The sequence below is a fragment of the Pecten maximus genome, chromosome 14, assembly GCF_902652985.1.
Source record: "Pecten maximus chromosome 14, xPecMax1.1, whole genome shotgun sequence".
Lineage (NCBI taxonomy): Eukaryota > Metazoa > Mollusca > Bivalvia > Pectinida > Pectinidae > Pecten > Pecten maximus.
Window position 1 is genome coordinate 18,972,308 of NC_047028.1, and position 17,665 is coordinate 18,989,972.

Genomic DNA, 17,665 nt, shown 5'->3' on the forward strand with positions numbered 1-17,665 from the left:
GCTTTATTGTTATAGTTTTGTTTTGTTATTTGAAATGCTACGTTATGGATAAAAATGCTAAAAATGGAAGTTGTTGTTATTATTATCGAAAAATTTTAACAGAACCTTTGCTGAATTTCAGGAGTGATACAGTCATTTACTTGTTATACTGTTTAGTTGGTAAATTCGCTAAATATGTGGTCATTACATTTAGAGCTAAAGTTAGCAAATGTCTATAATATAAAGAAATATGTTAACCAAGCGATGATGTGCAAAATTTGATACCTTAAAACTAATTCCGGCTGGGAGAAGCTGAATAAATTACAATACGGAAATACAGAAAGGTATACCATTTTATATCATACAATATATGTATACATGTTAACGCGTTTTGACACCGGTCCAACTTCTGATGACTAATATTCAATACTTATCCAAATTTAGATGGTGAATGCTAGACATGACGATGGATTTCCGGACGCCAGAGTAACGATAATGGTACGGAAGTCCGTTATCTATTGTCATACTGGGCGTGGGTCATCTGTATCGCTAAATTTTGAGTTACGGTGGGTCCATTGTATCGGATACGTATCGGTAACCAAATATTCTGGTTAAATTAAAAGACATAATACATATTTTTAAATTGTTTTAAATGTATTACAATTCATGTAAAATGTGACATATATACTATCAAAATAAAGCCGCAAGCGTGTAATTTTAGGGCCGGGTTGGCCGAGTGGTTAAGATGTTACTGACTATATGCCGGTGGGTTTTCTCCGGGTACTCCGGCTTTCCACCATCTCCAAAACCTGGTACGTCCTTAAATGACCCTGACTGTTAATAGGACGTTAAAATAATACCCCGAAAAACAAAAACAAACAAATAAAAGTATCTTTTGATGATATATAGATCATCTGATGGTGATAAACATGTAATTTTATTAATTCAGTAAACCATGTCTAACTACAACGCCCGAGGTTTTTGTGGACGGGAATGAAAATGCTGCGATTAAAAGTAAATATGTTGATGTCTACCTGACACCTGACCTGATATGACCATGGCTGTTCGTGTGTCCTTGACACCTGACCTGATATGACCATGGCTGTTCGTGTGTCTTTGACACCTGACCTGATATGACCATGGCTGTTCGTGTGTCTTTGACACCTGACCTGATATGACCATGGCTGTTCGTGTGTCTTTGACACCTGACCTGATATGACCATGGCGGTTCGTGTGTCTTTGACACCTGACCTGATATGACCATGGCGGTTCGTGTGTCTTTGACACCCGTTCTGATATGACAGTCTTTCTATCAGCACGCCATCATTGAATATGAAAGAGCTTTTGAACTATTTTTCAACAGTATTTCTAGAGTAATAGCGTTATTGAGAATTTGCACAGAACAGACGGACGGACGGAGTACAGACGAAAAGTTATTTGATCTGTTCTCTATCTAATCACAGTGAACGAATTACTGGTTGCTTCGTGAGTTTTATTTGCTTTTACATGTTTGCTTAATGTCCAGGTTTGGAGATACTATTTTCAATTGTTCTCATTTCAAGCTGATACATGTTTTCAAGGAATGCATACTTCTCTGAAAACAGTTTACATATTGGTCAGCTCCATCATTAAATTGCATGTATATATAACTTAAAGAATAACAATTATAAGACTAAATTTCCAAAGAATATAGAACATATCTTTTTCTTGGTCAACACTGAAGAAACCAATTTTGAGATCGTGCTTGCTTTTTGTGCTTTTGTAATTAACACTTTTATATAATTTGTCCTGAAAATATTTTTAAAAGAATGGTGTTTTGTTTTCGTGTAATTGACAAACACATTGTATAACACTTAAAACTTGATTTGTTTACTTCCGTAGAGACCCTTGTATCACTGACTAATCCTAACAGGACGGAAAAGCTGGAATACGTATATTTTAACTGTCACGCTTGTTCCCCAACAATGGCACGTTCATCATTCCGGGAGCATCTTGTTCGATAAGCTTTATAGTACTTAAATATTTGCATTATATAACAGATATTTTCTTAGGACTTATTCAATTAAAAGAATAAATTGACCCTTTGATACAAACTTAAAGTCAGAGAGCGTAAAACTTTATCTAAAAAATAAAAATATATAATGCAGTATCCAAACATTTGAATAAGTGTCGCCATCAAGCTAACAAAACTTGACGCTTATGATAACCAAGACAACGTCCTGTTATGCATCTTACTGAAGACCAGGATGACACTACTTGATACTTTCTTCATCGAAGTATTGTTTTAAGTTTTACGTCGTCAGCTTGACTTTCCCTAAGATGTATTCCAGAGAAACCTTTTTCTTATTGACCTTTTTGATTTTATTGTATGCAAATTCACCTGGTCATTCGCAGCTGATTGGAAAAGAAAAGGATAATGTTTTCCTTGAGCAAGCTGTGTTGGAGCGATTGCGGTCTGCAGTAATGGGTATGTCGAAGGATCTAGAAATAAGAGTAGGACGTCTGGAAGAGGAAAACGAACGGATTTCATCGGAATTAAACTTAGTGAAGGCTTTGTCAGGTAACACGATCATAACTTGTAATTGGGACACGTGGCAGTGGCGTACAGTTTCGGACTCAAACCAATGTATTTTGTTTGTGACGATAAGAATAAATTTGAAACATGCTCCTTTAATTTAACTGCTATCATTAACACTCCAGGTCTCTATCCGTCACTGACGAGCCGTAGAAGAACCAAACAGATATATAGTACAGTTTTATTTGGTTTGGCTCCAGAGTATCTAACTCCCAATCTATTTTGAAATGTGCTATTACCTTATGTATCTTTATGAAATCCTTTTAATGGATATACTCTGACTATCTCTTTTGGTCATAAAGGTGTTTTACTTGTTTCCAGAAAACTAGGAGGAAATCAAACATTCTACCGACGACAAGAATTGACTTTAAAGATGAGGAGCGCCTAGATACTTCATTCACCCACGTCAAACTGGACACGCAAACTTATTCGGATGGCGAACTTTCCGAATTTCTGAGTTTCTTGGTAAATCCGTTGATGATGTATCGATAAAGACTGCAATACTGATTATCATAACGGTTTAATTGCTTTATATTAGAAACTATTAAAAATGATATTTAAAACGCTCAATTATTTTGCTTTATTGTTATAGTTTTGTTTTGTTATTTGAAATGCTATGTTATGGATAAAAATGCTAAAAATGGAAGTTGTTGTTATTATTATCGAAAATTTTAACAGGAACCTTTGCTGAATTTCAGGAGTGATACAGTCATTTACTTGTTATACTGTTTAGTTGGTAAATTCGCTAAATATGTGGTCATTACATTTAGAGCTAAAGTTAGCAAATGTCTATAATATAAAGAAATATGTTAACCAAGCGATGATGTGCAAAATTTGATACCTTAAAACTAATTCCGGCTGGGAGAAGCTGAATAAATTACAATACGGAAATACAGAAAGGTATACCATTTTATATCATACAATATATGTATACATGTTAACGCGTTTTGACACCGGTCCAACTTCCGATGACTAACATTCAATACTTATCCAAATTTAGATGGTGAATGCTAGACATGACGATGGATTTCCGGACGCCAGAGTAACGATAATGGTACGGAAGTCCGTTATCTATTGTCATACTGGGCGTGGGTCATCTGTATCGCTAAATTTTGAGTTACGGTGGGTCCAATGTATCGGATACGTATCGGTAACCAAATATTCTGGTTAAATTAAAAGACATAATACATATTTTTAAATTGTTTTAAATGTATTACAATTCATGTAAAATGTGACATATATACTATCAAAATAAAGCCGCAAGCGTGTAATTTTAGGGCCGGGTTGGCCGAGTGGTTAAGATGTTACTGACTGTATGCCGGTGGGTTTTCTCCGGGTACTTCCACCATCTCCAAAACCTGGTACGTCCTTAAATGACCCTGACTGTTAATAGGACGTTAAAAAAATACCCCGAAAAACAAAAACAAACAAATAAAAGTATCTTTTGATGATATATAGATCATCTGATGGTGATAAACATGTAATTTTATTAATTGACTAAACCATGTCTAACTACAACGCCCGAGGTTTTTGTGGACGGGAATGAAAATGCTGCGATTAATAGTAAATAAAATTGCCTCAGACAGCTAGCCGTTGATGTCTTCCTGACACCTGACCTGATATGACCATGGCTGTTCATGTGTCTTTGACACCTGACCTGATATGACCATGGCTGTTCGTGTGTCTTTGACACCTGACCTGATATGACCATGGCTGTTCGTGTGTCCTTGACACCTGACCTGATATGACCATGGCTGTTCGTGTGTCTTTGACACCCGTTCTGATATGACAGTCTTTCTATCAGCACGCCATCATTGAATATGAAAAAGAGCTTTTGAACTATTTTTCAACAGTAGTTCTAGAGTAATAGCGTTATTGAGAATTTGCACAGAACATACGGACGGACGGAGTACAGACGAAAAGTTATTTGATCTGTTCTCTATCTAATCACAGTGAACGAATTACTGGTTGCTTCGTGAGTTTTATTTGCTTTTACATGTTTACTTAATGTCCAGGTTTGGAGATACTATTTTCAATTGTTCTCATTTCAAGCTGATACATGTTTTCAAGGAATGCATACTTCTCTGAAAACAGTTTACATATTGGTCAGCTCCATCATTAAATTGCATGTATATATAACTTAAAGAATAACAATTAAGAAATTATAAAAAACTGGTACAAGAAAAAAATAAAAATACAAATAAGAATGAAAAACACCAACAATACCACCCCAAAAAACAAGAAAATAAACATTTTTTCTTAATTTTGATTCCGTGCCTTCCTTACGACATTCAACACGTGATTGTACACTAATGATATAAATTCGTAAAAAGAAGTTTTATTTTTTACCAAATAAAATATTTATTTTGTAGTATAAAGTATATCATGATATACTGGATATGGTCAAAATACATACATGAACATGTAGCAGCAATGTTTGTTTTATGAACATCTGGATTTGCGAATGAGATGATATTTCTAACAATTCATTCTAAATGAATATTTGCAAAACGAATTTGATTCCCGAAGGAGTTTCCTCTAAAATGTGACAAAAAAAAAAAAAAAAAAAAAAATAATATGAAGTAACTTTCATGCATTAAATTCCGCGTGTATGTTTCTGTTGATTGGTTTGATCTCTAGTTTATCACCTTCAGATTCAGGAAAAAGTTTGTCAAATCCTCCTCGTCCCGTCAGATTAAACATAGCTAGCCTCTTGACTGATCGTTGGTAGCTTTGTTCTAAATTCCGATAGACATGTTTCACGGTGTCTTCGGCAGGTTCCCACTCCACTGAAGGTTTCATTAGGGAAACAAATCTCTGTAAACATGCAAATTGCGCTGATTGAACTTCTAGATATTTACAAACTGAAAAACACTGTTTACATCTATAACTCATTATTAGACATATAACATAGCAACACAACTGACGAGGGAAGACCAGTTATATGACTCGTGTCCTGACCGGGCCTTGAACTCGCGATCTACGACACCCAATCGCCCAGCAAAAAAAACAACAAAAAAACTCGCAGCTTATACCGCTGCCCCACATCCACATTTTTGCCCGCAATGATCTAAACGTAAAACGGTATTGAGTTTGAGATTAAAAAGGTACTTTGGAATAATATCTAGATGTAATTAAATCAACATTTACTTTGAAAATATTCGATTCTTCTTGCGCGACATAAAAATGGATGTGCTCGATGATACCTTGGTATGCATAAAAATGACACTGCCCCTGTTATCATATCTGAAAGATTTACATGGCAGGGGAAGTCGGCGAAAAAACAGAGTACCATTCCATATTCTTATATTTGTGTACATTTTAAGAGTTTCCTGGTACTGTAATTTGTTCTTGTTTTGCCTTCGTTCTACCGATAATGATTGGAATCACGATTGTTTTACTCGTTAGTACCCTCTTGTTAATTTTATCGATGAATCTGTTGATGTGGGTAAACATTTTTACGCATGCGCGTTGGTCTAATGTCACCAGTTCAGTATCTTTCTGACGCTCTGATGTGAACAACAACAATAAGAATGAATATTGAGGCCTCGTCACTTTTGCCAAACACGGTCCGTAATTATTCATTTGTTTTCAATAAGACCAGGCAGTGGTAACTGTCGATGTGCTATTATCATATAGCATGCTGCATTATTAAAGAACGAAAAATGAATAAAGAAATTTTTGTATACGCATTTGCAAATATAAGATAATGAACGTAGCCTTTAATCCCCACCAATGTGGATTTATAACTTTAGGTGTTAAATTGCCGAGGTCGCTCGTGGGGGTGTTTTAGAATTAAAGCGATACACTTACCAAGTCATTGAACCGCGATGGTTGAAGGGAGGTAATTAGATACTGAATTCCATATATTTTGTTATAACCTGCAGATATATCGACAAAATTCTTTAAAAGAAATAGCCACCTTTGAAGTTTAGATTGTATAGTCTAAGCTTAATGATATTAGGGAATAAAGGATGTAAACTTGTAAATGTTACTAAAATGAAGTTTAAGACGTGTGAACTGGTAAAGACATTGGTTCTGTGTTCACTGACTGGTATAAATATGAGCTGCGTCTAGGTATAACGACACTACAAATATCTCTAATATCGTGACTTCTATTAAATGTCTCTCAAAAGAGAAAAGTTGATATATACAAACCTCCTTGAGAGAGCCCTTGTTGTTTCTAACCATCCATGCTATGGTAAGAACAATTGGGAGAAGGGGAATGATAGCAAAGCACCAACCAATACTGCGGGCGTAGTCTGGGTACACGTACGTTCCATAGGTGGGAGGCTTGTACTTAAATATGCTCGTAACTACTAAACCCTGAACATAAAATACTTTTATTACATTTCTACCAGTGAAATATCGATAATTAATTTCATTATATAAAAGTTTCCGATATTTTCACCGTCACTTTTTCTGATTGACCAAACAAAACACTGCTTACAAACGACAACGGAGAAAAAATTGACACAGTATATTTTGCTCTAAAATGAAATAAACAGAATATCTAACAGGATCGCCAGTAATATTCTTCACGAGTGGGCTTATATTTTGATATTTTTCACGAATCCGCAGTGAAAAATAACAAAAAAAAATCCATTAGCCACACTGGTGAAATATATTTGGTATTACTGACGATAATATCATGTATCCTCTATATATTAAATTACAAAATAAATTTCATATGTCGCACCATGTGAGCAACTATTCTATAGTCGCATAAATAACACCATAAACAATCTCATGCTTTTTCATAAATAAATCTATCGTATTGTTTACATGGAAAATATAGCATCTTGTATATACAAGATATTTTTGTTGTTATTGTTGCCCTATTGAAAATATTTATGATATTACTTTTATATAAGATATTGGATATCATATCCGTGTCGATATTCAATGTATTATAGAAATTAACTCGTTACATAATTTAGGATGTCAGGTTTGAAGTTTGAATGTAAGATTCTATTTTTCATACTCAGAAGAAAACATACGAACCATCTCATAATGATTTTTCTATCAAACAGTCGAATTTTGTCTTTGGTGTTTTTGTGCCCTCAGACGTTCTTTCGTATCATTCGATATTTCTGACATAAAGATTAACTTTTCTGACGCTGCACAGAGATATGTACAATTCTTCCGGTGTGACTTTTACTGATCTCACCACAGTTTGGACAATTTATTTAACACACCTGCCTTCCTCCCATGGTCCTACTAGTGTGATTATTTTTGTCACAGACTGTACTCCATGATATACCGAGAAGCGGTTGATAATCCGAATAACTTATCTACAGTCCCTATGAAAATCTACTTTTATTAATGCACATTTTTTCTTTTAGAAATTATTACGTCGCTGTATTAAGCCAAGGAACATTAAACTATTAGTTCATTACAAGGTGGAATATGTCATTTTCTGATAAATAAAGTAATTATTTCACATCATACTTGGGAGCACCACTGTAGGCGCTGAGCGAGGACACTTACCGTCAGAACAGCTGGGGTGATAAAGGCAGAGGAGACTCGAACAAATGCGGGTAACGGTCTGCCAAGCATCAGTTTAAAATCCCGACTCAGTCTATCCCCTCCTAGAATTAACGACATTTATGTTATATTGTGAAATCATAATTGTATAAGGTATATCGTGATTGGTTAGTTTTCTCCATGTGCAATTTGTTATCTCTATATTCATTGGTTTATACCTGTAAATACATCTGTAAAGTTTGATAATTTTGTTTGGTTTTGTTAAACGTCCTATTAACAGCCAGGGTCATTTAAGGACGTGCCAGGTTTTGGAGGTGAAGGAAAGCCGGAGTACCCGGAGAAAAACCACCAGCCTACGGTCAGTACCTGGCAACTGCCCCACGTAGGTTTCGAACTCAGAGGTGAAGGTCTAGTGTTAAAGTGTCGGGACACCTTAACCACTCAGCCACCGCGGCCCTAAGTTTGATCAGGTTGTTAACATTATGACATATCTAAACAGAACACAATTAATATTACCACAACAGACGTTTACTACAACAATAGGAACGAATGCACAAACCATATATCCAGGCGAACACAATGGACTCTGCGACAGCTATAAGTAATATACTCCATGTTGCTGCATACCAGTCTACCAGTTGGAACATGTAAACACCAGCCTAAATATTGAAACATGATTTTATGAAATACATGGTTATTCAGTATAAATCTTCCTGTGAATTACTTCAGTAAAAGGCAACTTAAAAACCGCTCTTTAAGTCGACCCCATTCAAATAACACTTGCATTAAACGACTTTTATGGCATTACGAATGACAAACCAAACACAAATCTGGCGAAGAGTAACAAAAATGCCCATCGGACATCAGTGTTTGGAACCATTCCATTAGTGGAAGAGTGTGAAATTAATAGATGCCTTATTTTGTATCATAAGGCAGCACAACAGCAGAAACCACGGAACCAAATGCTTTCCCATAGACGGTAATGTTAACGTTTACCATTGACTGTTTAAACTTTTCAACACTGTCCACTAGCCATAATTTTGAAGGATGTCATCTCGAAAACCTGTAAATAGAATGGTTAAAAATTCTACCAATGTTTTTTTTATATGGGGGGCCACCATCTTGTATTGAATTTAGCACCAAAAATCATCTAAATTTACAACAAAATACACATTTAATTAACTCCCCCTGACAAAAACAGGCTAGGAAAAAATAACTTTATTTCTATATATTTTACATCTACATGTATTACCCAGCCCACACATAAAACTTTAGAAACTTCTCTCACCTAAATATCCAATCAGTAGGCCCCGATGCATTCACCTTCCTATTAAATCTTCGGCCCAAACGGGGAAAACCCACAATCTATTTTTGATTTGGTTCTGTGGTCCCTGCAAGGATTGCTTCCCCAAATGTTTAACATGTCAATCAATTTGTTAAATATTTGCATGTCATTATTGTATAAAAGGCTTCTAGAATTACCAAGCAAGTTGAACTTTCATTTTTTAAGCGCAGCTTTGAATGTAGTTAATTGATCACAATGATAAAAAATACGAGTACCTTCTCAAATGTCGGAGTTTTTATGATATCGAATATCGTGCTATTGAATTGGGGGCTTTCAAATAGGAAATTAAAATTTAACTGATCAATATCAACGTCTCCACCTATTAAGAGATTATTTAATGACACCCACGGTATCAATACTATTGGCCCTTAGCGTCGATCATTGAAGAATTTTCTATACGGAACCTTGACATGTATGATGTTTGTCCCTGCCTCAAATAAAATTTAAAAGTGCGAATAGCATTTGTGTTTTTATACTTTTAGATTTGTTCAATCAATTATAAAACTCAATAAACAACACGAGAGCTATGCTCGTATACGGAATGTTTATTTACTTTTACGTTTACTAAAAATAACATACATGTATGAATACATTATTTGGATATATTTATTGCATTTTTGCAAGTGAAATATACAGATCTATGAAACTACATTTTTATTTTGCACTCTTGAAAATATCGATATTCTGTCATACTCGTGAAATAGATGTTATATTAAAGGAAACCATTCAATATCCTCTATATACAAAATGTATTATCGAACAGAACGCATGTACAAGGTGACGTGATAAGGATTCATTATTATTACATGTATTGACTAAATTTCTATTTTGGTTTCCTATGTGGTATTAACAGCATTACAAAAAGCTATATTAATATGATTATTTCATCTAGCGATCACCATTCATGTTAAATAACTGCCTTGCAGGTAGGGCGTAAGAATTGTACCTGCTGCCCCCATTGCATGATTGTAAGAGGCGACTAAACTTGGGATCTTATCTTTTCTCTTCTTTCTGAACAACTTTCTTCTTCCTAATGTCTCCCTTGACAATGCCTCACTTTTGGCCTTTAGTTGAGCGTTCGCCCATGTGAGGAAGGCTTTGGGTTCTGTCCTCCTGGCCGGGACATACCAGAGTCTTTAAAAATGGTAGTTGCTGTTCCTGCTTAGCGCTCAGCAAATAAGGAGTGGGACGACTGGTTCGCCCGTTGTCCAGTATAATGTGACCGGGTCGGGTGTGCTGCTGGGTGTCTTCGGCAGTATGCTTCAGTGAGGTAGCACTCTAAATCGACAAAGGATCCGGCCTATCACAAGGAGACTTAACACGAACATACCGCAGCCCCCCAAAACACACATACGCACTCGCTACACGCATACATGTCGCACGCACGGGAGACCGTCCTTAAATGACCTTAGCTGTTAATAGGACGTTAAACAAAATAAACCAAACCAAACCAAATCATGTTAAATACAACGTACTGATTGGCGCAATTGATGTCGTGATTGTTACGATTTCCTTTACTCTGACCCCCCCCCCCCCCCCCCAAAAAAAAAACAAAGACAAAAACCGAGCACATACTTAACTGTGTCGGTGAAATGCAATATATACTATTTGTGTCTGTGACACCAGAGGGGATTCCGAAGATGAAATAATCACTGCATAGTTATTTTTGTTGTACCTGTTAGACCAGAGGATTTCAAAAGTTAAAAGTATTCACTCTATATTAATAGTTGTACCTGAGAGACTAGAGGGATTCCGAAGATAAAGGTTATAACGGTCACAACTGTCAGCAGAGGAATTCTCTTTTTCCCGATTGTTTTAGGGAATATCTCCTCAAACACACATAGCACTGGCTCCATCATGATCGTCTGCAATGTATTGAAAGGAACACATTATATACTTACATGAATCAGTATCCGTGCACTAGGTTTGCAAGATGATAATGAAAACGTCTTATTTAGGGGATATTTCACCATACATTGTATAATTATTCATTTTTATTTATGAGTAATTCTGTAAGCCATCTGTCTTCTGCGTGGGATTTACTTTCTCGATTTCGGCGCCAAGACAGATTAGTGAAATATAATCGCTGCGAATTAAGATAGGTATGACATGGAATTTGCACATTGCATATCATCATTTTTTTCAGGCGAAAGTTGTGTAATAGTTTCTGTGAAATCCTGGCTTCAGGATCAGTTGGCTTGCTTTACCGATATGCTTTAACACATTATAATCACGGTGCCGATGCAGTCTGGTTTTGTTGTTTATGATTCTAAAGAGATAATCACCTATATAGACTTGATGCTTACCTGTACATACATACATACATACATACATACATACATACATACATACATACATTCATCATACATACATACATACATAGGTAAACAGGTAAAGGGCTAAAGCATGTTTCATAAAACCGTTACGTAAAGTGAAAATGCAAGAATAGATTTTTTTCGCGAAAGTTAATCCCCGCAAAAATAGTTGTAGTTGCAAAAGAGAGTTAGTTTACAGTATTATTTTGATTAATCCGTGAAGAGCTATCTGTTCACCTGAGAATCCAGTCCTGGCAGAAGGAGTACGATGAAGAAGAGAACGGCCCAAATCTGTGGTAAGGGGAAGAAGGTTATCGCCTGGGGATACGCTACAAATCCTAGAGAAAACCCACCTAAAACACCACAAAAAAAAAAAAAAAAAACAGAAAAAAAAACAATAGAACATCTAAATTCCCTGGAAATCCTCTCTACATAAAAATGGTTATAATAACAAAGAATATCCCCGTTTAAACATTAACAATGCTAACATAGGTTTCTTAACACCTGGCGCTTTCGGATTGCCTAAACAATTATGTTGTATGGTAGGTATCAATTGAGTATTACCTTTCCTGTTCAGATCGTTACATGTTAGTGTTTAAAGATTATCTGTGATTAAATGACATTGATTATCCTGGTACCATGTTAATGATTTTTGTTTGTATTTTGCCTCGTTTTATCGATGTAGAGTTTGGATTACGGTTTCGTTTTAATATTATTTTCGCAAAATGAAAGCTTACCTGAGGTGACAACCTTGTCAAGTGGTACGCCACTTTCGTAGGAGAGCACGCCAATCACAGAGAATATGACAAGCCCGTTGAACAGTCCATAACAAACTGCCATCACAGTGCTGAAAACAGCATCTCTATAGAAACCAAAGTATATGCTCAGTCAACACGTAATGGTAATAAAAAGATTTTTTATATACGTTTATAGATATATCCTCTCACGTCATTGATAATAGTGTTTCTATGGAAACCACTTCATAGGTACATTACGTCAAGTCTAGCTTAAATATCGTAAACACAACTTTTCCAGATTCAAAGATAATAAATTTATCATTTTCGCGTACTAAGTCTGTAATGTGATTTTACCGGAAGCAGTTTGCTGAGAATTTGTTATGACTTCCATACATTGCCAGTCCTCCCCAGGCGGGCCCCAACGTGTAGAATGCCATAAAGGCTGCTTCTATCCACACCTAGAACACAACGAGCAATGCTTGATAAATGGAAACCAAAGGGGATCGTCAACGTTAGTATCCTGTTAAGGTAGAGCACCTTCTAATTTATCTACTGTGTCCAGTAGTACTATCAAGGGCAGTTTGATGGTTAATATCTCTTTTAAAATCCCAGCACCCCCTCCCCGGTGTTACCTTGTACTTAACATATAAAATTGCAGGTGCACCTACCTCCAAGTTGGCGAGCTGGTTGAAATCTGGAGTTATGAAATAAGCCATCCCACTTGTGGCTCCCGGAAATGTGAGGGCTCTGATCCAGATTATAACAGACAGCACGACTGGGGCTATTGCCGTCACGTACATTATCTGGGGACGACATGTTAACAGTAAATCATCAGCTTTGCTGCACTTATACACGATAACATCAGCTTACCACGTGATATCACAACCTTTACAAAACCATAACACTAAAGTATCGCTGATTTAAATAATTGTCCAAAATGGATGGTATCGGATTTTGTACCATTGTATCAGTGTAACAGTTATTCTTCGGAATAGACAAAACCGAATGTAAATTGTGAGACAGTGGGGGAGTCTAAATTCATCTTTATGAAGTAGTGATTGATTGCTATCAACTTTTCACTACTTGATAACCGACCTTGCCTATGGATTGGATGCTCTTTATAAGCGCAAGCCAGATGATAACTTGACAGGCGACTTTGTACAGAAGATATTTCCAGTTCAGCCTTCCAATGTCATCAATACCAGAGGAGATCTCCAGGATCTTGTAGCTATGGGATAATGATTTGATCAGTATTTAAAAATTAGATAATATTTAATGCAAACCAGACATAAACAAGCAGACATTAAGGTATGATTTCAGTAAAACACACGGAAACTGGATATAAAATTACACTAAGCTCTGTTAGCGCTTTCGACGGATAGTGTAAAAATCTACTGACTTCCAGAATTCCTCAACAGACGACATGGGAACATGTAACGTATCATTTCCACCATTAAACATCGAACTGACAGGTGAGGAGGTCTTTAACTGACAACACGTATGAAAGGTGAACAATGTCGGAAGTAAAATGTGATCATTACCAGAAGTAAAATGTGAACATTACAGGAAGTAAAATGTGAACATTATCGGAAGTAAAATGTGAACATTACCAGAAGTAAAATAGAACATTTCCAGCAGTAAAATGTAAACATTATCGGAAGCAAAATGTGAACACTACCGGAAGTAAAATGTGAACATAACCGAAAAAAAAAAATTAAGCTTCGCAGAAATTGTAGCTTACATATTGTTATAGGACCTGTCAAATAATGCACAAGAAAATGTTGATTGATTTTTACAGTTCCAATGAATAAACAGTTTGTAGTATCTACACTGAACTAAGAACAAACACTTTATGACTGAATCTAGATTTTAAATACTGGTACGTCAGTATGATACGCAACTGACGATTAGACATTCTGACAGGTTACATGGACTCAGAAACCAATTATTAAAATAAATAACTCGGTCAAAAATACAATGATCAAAGATTAATTTTTTTCTACACGGATTGTATGCAACAATACTTTGACGGGGATATTGTAGTGAACACCAACCAACAAAACAAGAAGAACATGTATGTACTAAGGTGAACTGTGTGTTCTTGTATTCACAGTTTTCTTGTCACACAGATGGATTTCGCTAAGTAACTTTCGTCAACAAACAAAACATTTGTGAAGCTTGTGAAAATAATACAGTAACCAACAGTAAAGATTGTCCATACCGGAACTGTTGTGTAATTATATGTGAGGTTAACACTAATATTGGTGGTCAAGTGTCCAGCCAAATGACCAGGCTCAACACAACCTGGAGTGTTCCATTCATTGTCGCAGGATGACCATGGAAGTTCAGTCGAGAACGAGGCTATAATGTACTCGATAATCCAGGCTTTCTGTTGCAGGATGTATGTTAAAACGACCCAGTTCAGAGTTGATAATGAGGTGCGTTATCCCAAACCCTGGAACACGAGGAATTCAGTATGATACGTTAGTTTACTTAGTAATTATTGGAGGTAAATATGATAAGGAGGAATGTGATACCTTCCATGTGCTTTTTTCTATTCTTAACAATATGGACATCAATGCTTACTTGAATAGTTAAAAAAAAAAAAAAAAAAAACTCATGGAAAGTATAGAAAAAAAGATTTTTTTCCATACCCTATGAAACAAAAAAATATTGACATCAATGCTTACAATTAATTTCTGAAACTGCATTTCAAATTCAAAACAAATGAACAATGAACAAATTTACTTATTTGATATTTAAGAAGGGATTCTTTTGAACAAATCAATACGCAACGGCAATGGTCGTATTGTGACGTCATTTTTGTTTTACTTTTTTATTTATAGAGGTATGAAAAGAAAATCTTAACCAACCAGAAAGCTGCATTTGCATACAAACAATGGATAATTACTTCTCATGCTATAGATTTAATATGGAATACTGACAAGGTTTCATAATTGTTATACAATACCCCACTTACTGGAAGACCAGTGTTGATTGATATTCAACCGGTTTTCGTTTATAATTATCATTAAGTTAATAAATGATTGCCTTTATGTATATATGCAGTAATATATATGTAGTCATGCGATACGTTGTTTGATTCCAACTCTGCATATTGTAAACCAACTTTCTTTGTGGCTACTAACTTTTGCAATTACAGCACCACAACGACCAATTCGCAGAGATTAATTTCTCTAAACAGAATATTCTTTTACTTTCATTTTACACAGCAGTTGCATGAGATGTGCTATAGCCCTTTACCTGTACACTTATGCGTGTACTTAAGGGTAAAAACATGGCTGAAGGGAACTGACTGAATGGAACTTATCAATAACTAAACAATATAATTTTATCAGCGAAAATCAGTATGTGTTTGGCTGCCAATCTTCTATCTGACCCAAATATCGACAAAACGACAGAAACGATGGTGATTAACAGTTAGCAATTATATCCTTGCCATCACTAACTTTATTCGTGGCGATAAAACTTGTTCGCACGAGAAAGTTCCTTTGCTTATAGTAAAGACGTATTAACATGGACCGATTATTTATTAAGACGTAATAGTGTATATCACCCCATTCCATATTTCCAACCTGTAGCTACGAATTGGTCTTTCACGATTCGAAAGTGTGGGTACAAACCTCTAAATATAGGACAGAAATCCCACACGCGCCATGTTCCTTTTCCGGCAAATTGTGACGTCATTATTTCTAAGAAATACAGGGGTATCCCACTCACCAACATGAAGAAGACGTAGGGGATTAGAAAGGCACCTGGAAGTAAGAAAATGCTTATCTGAAACAATAGCTTAAGGTTCCATAAAGACATCTATAATCTAAAAATGTAAAAGAATAAAAGTATAAATTAAAAACATTGACTTAGATAAGATAATGAAATAGATCGTTTTTGTATTGTCGTAGCGTCACTCCTAGACCTATATTAAAAGCATAAACCGAATTGGAAGGGTGTGGAATAGTATGGACTTTTCCGGCTAATACGCACCCGCCTTCTTTAAATGACATTAGCTATTAATAGGAAAATTATACATTTACGTATTTTACACCTGTGGCAACGAAGACGCTCTGGAGCTTTACACCCGGGCACCGCAATTAGCTGACGTGATAGTGATGTAAAAATTACCAGAGTTGGCCTTTTGTAGATTTTTGTTCATGTATTTTTTGCATTTATGCTGCCCGATCAATACGTTACTGTTCGGTCGAGGAAACGGAAGTAAACACAGAAAAACCTATCTACGTTTTTATCTGAATTCAGCAAAAGTCCTACAACAAGTCCTTTATCATGTACACATGTGGTTGTACATATTCATGTTTAAAAAAATCCAGATCGATATAGTGTGCATTATGCACATATTTGATAATAAGGCTTTAAGGTGTTTCTTAACATTACACATTAACATTAACATTTCACTTGTACAATGTGGTGCCGATTGTTTAAACTTGTATAAGTTATACCATAATAGTTATAATTAATGTCTTCACTGAAAATGTATGGAATGAATTATTTAAATGTTGCCTAAAATACGTTTACCTGGTTGGAAATTATGCGTACGCGGTACTGTGATTGCACGAACTGTGTTAATGCATGTGCAAACAAAAGCATTGTTAGTTTTGTTCAGATTTATGAAGGGTTCATTGTCGTTACTGTTTATATATGATATGCTATTAGTTACGATGTAGTCAATAATGTCAGACCAGATTAAGAGTATATAATACTGTCCTAATATGTATGATGATTATTGAATTAGGATATACGTATATTGTAGCTTTCGCCGTTGTGACCGTTAGGGCCGTTGCCACTATCTATCATGTGATGGAAGGCCGAATGCAGTTGGTGTATGTGAATGGACATTACCAGTTGAACATCTCACGGTTGTCACACCACCGGTATTTGTATGGTCTGTGTGACCAAATGTATCCACTGTATCCAAGTGGTCTGTGTGACTCATCCTACACTAGTCTGTGTGACCGATGGTGGCTGATTACCTGTGTGACTGTGACTCGATATTAGCTGGATCCGTGACCAATGACATTTGTGTTGTATCAGTGAGTCGGGAATAATAATTACTGCGTTCCAAACGAAAGCTACATAGACTTCAGGTGTCACTGATTTTGAAATATATCACATATAATTAGTGAGAGAAATGAGAGGTGAGAGAACCATTTTGAGTGTAAGTTATAAATACCGTATATAATGTAGTGACTAG

At 35.8% G+C, this 17,665-nt stretch overlaps 1 protein-coding gene and 1 long non-coding RNA gene across 2 annotated transcripts; one reads left to right on the forward strand and one right to left on the reverse strand.

Annotated features, from left to right (window-relative positions):
• Window positions 1–2,027: 2,027 nt before the first annotated feature.
• LOC117342154 lies at window positions 2,028–3,132 on the forward strand. The gene is made up of 2 exons (XR_004535750.1): window positions 2,028–2,539; window positions 2,876–3,132. It is a non-coding gene; the product is annotated as an uncharacterized LOC117342154 (long non-coding RNA).
• An 826-nt stretch (window positions 3,133–3,958) lies between these two features.
• Window positions 3,959–14,835, reverse strand: LOC117342153 (creatine transporter-like). Its single transcript, XM_033904167.1, has 11 exons — window positions 13,838–14,835; window positions 13,534–13,666; window positions 13,107–13,241; window positions 12,793–12,896; window positions 12,439–12,563; window positions 11,939–12,054; window positions 11,120–11,251; window positions 8,601–8,700; window positions 8,045–8,145; window positions 6,713–6,880; window positions 3,959–5,371 (listed from the first exon to the last, which is right to left on the reverse strand). Exons 1-11 carry the CDS (start codon window positions 13,897–13,899, stop codon window positions 5,144–5,146), a joined length of 1,404 nt encoding a protein of 467 aa, XP_033760058.1. The 5' UTR covers window positions 13,900–14,835; the 3' UTR covers window positions 3,959–5,143.
• Window positions 14,836–17,665: the final 2,830 nt, after the last annotated feature.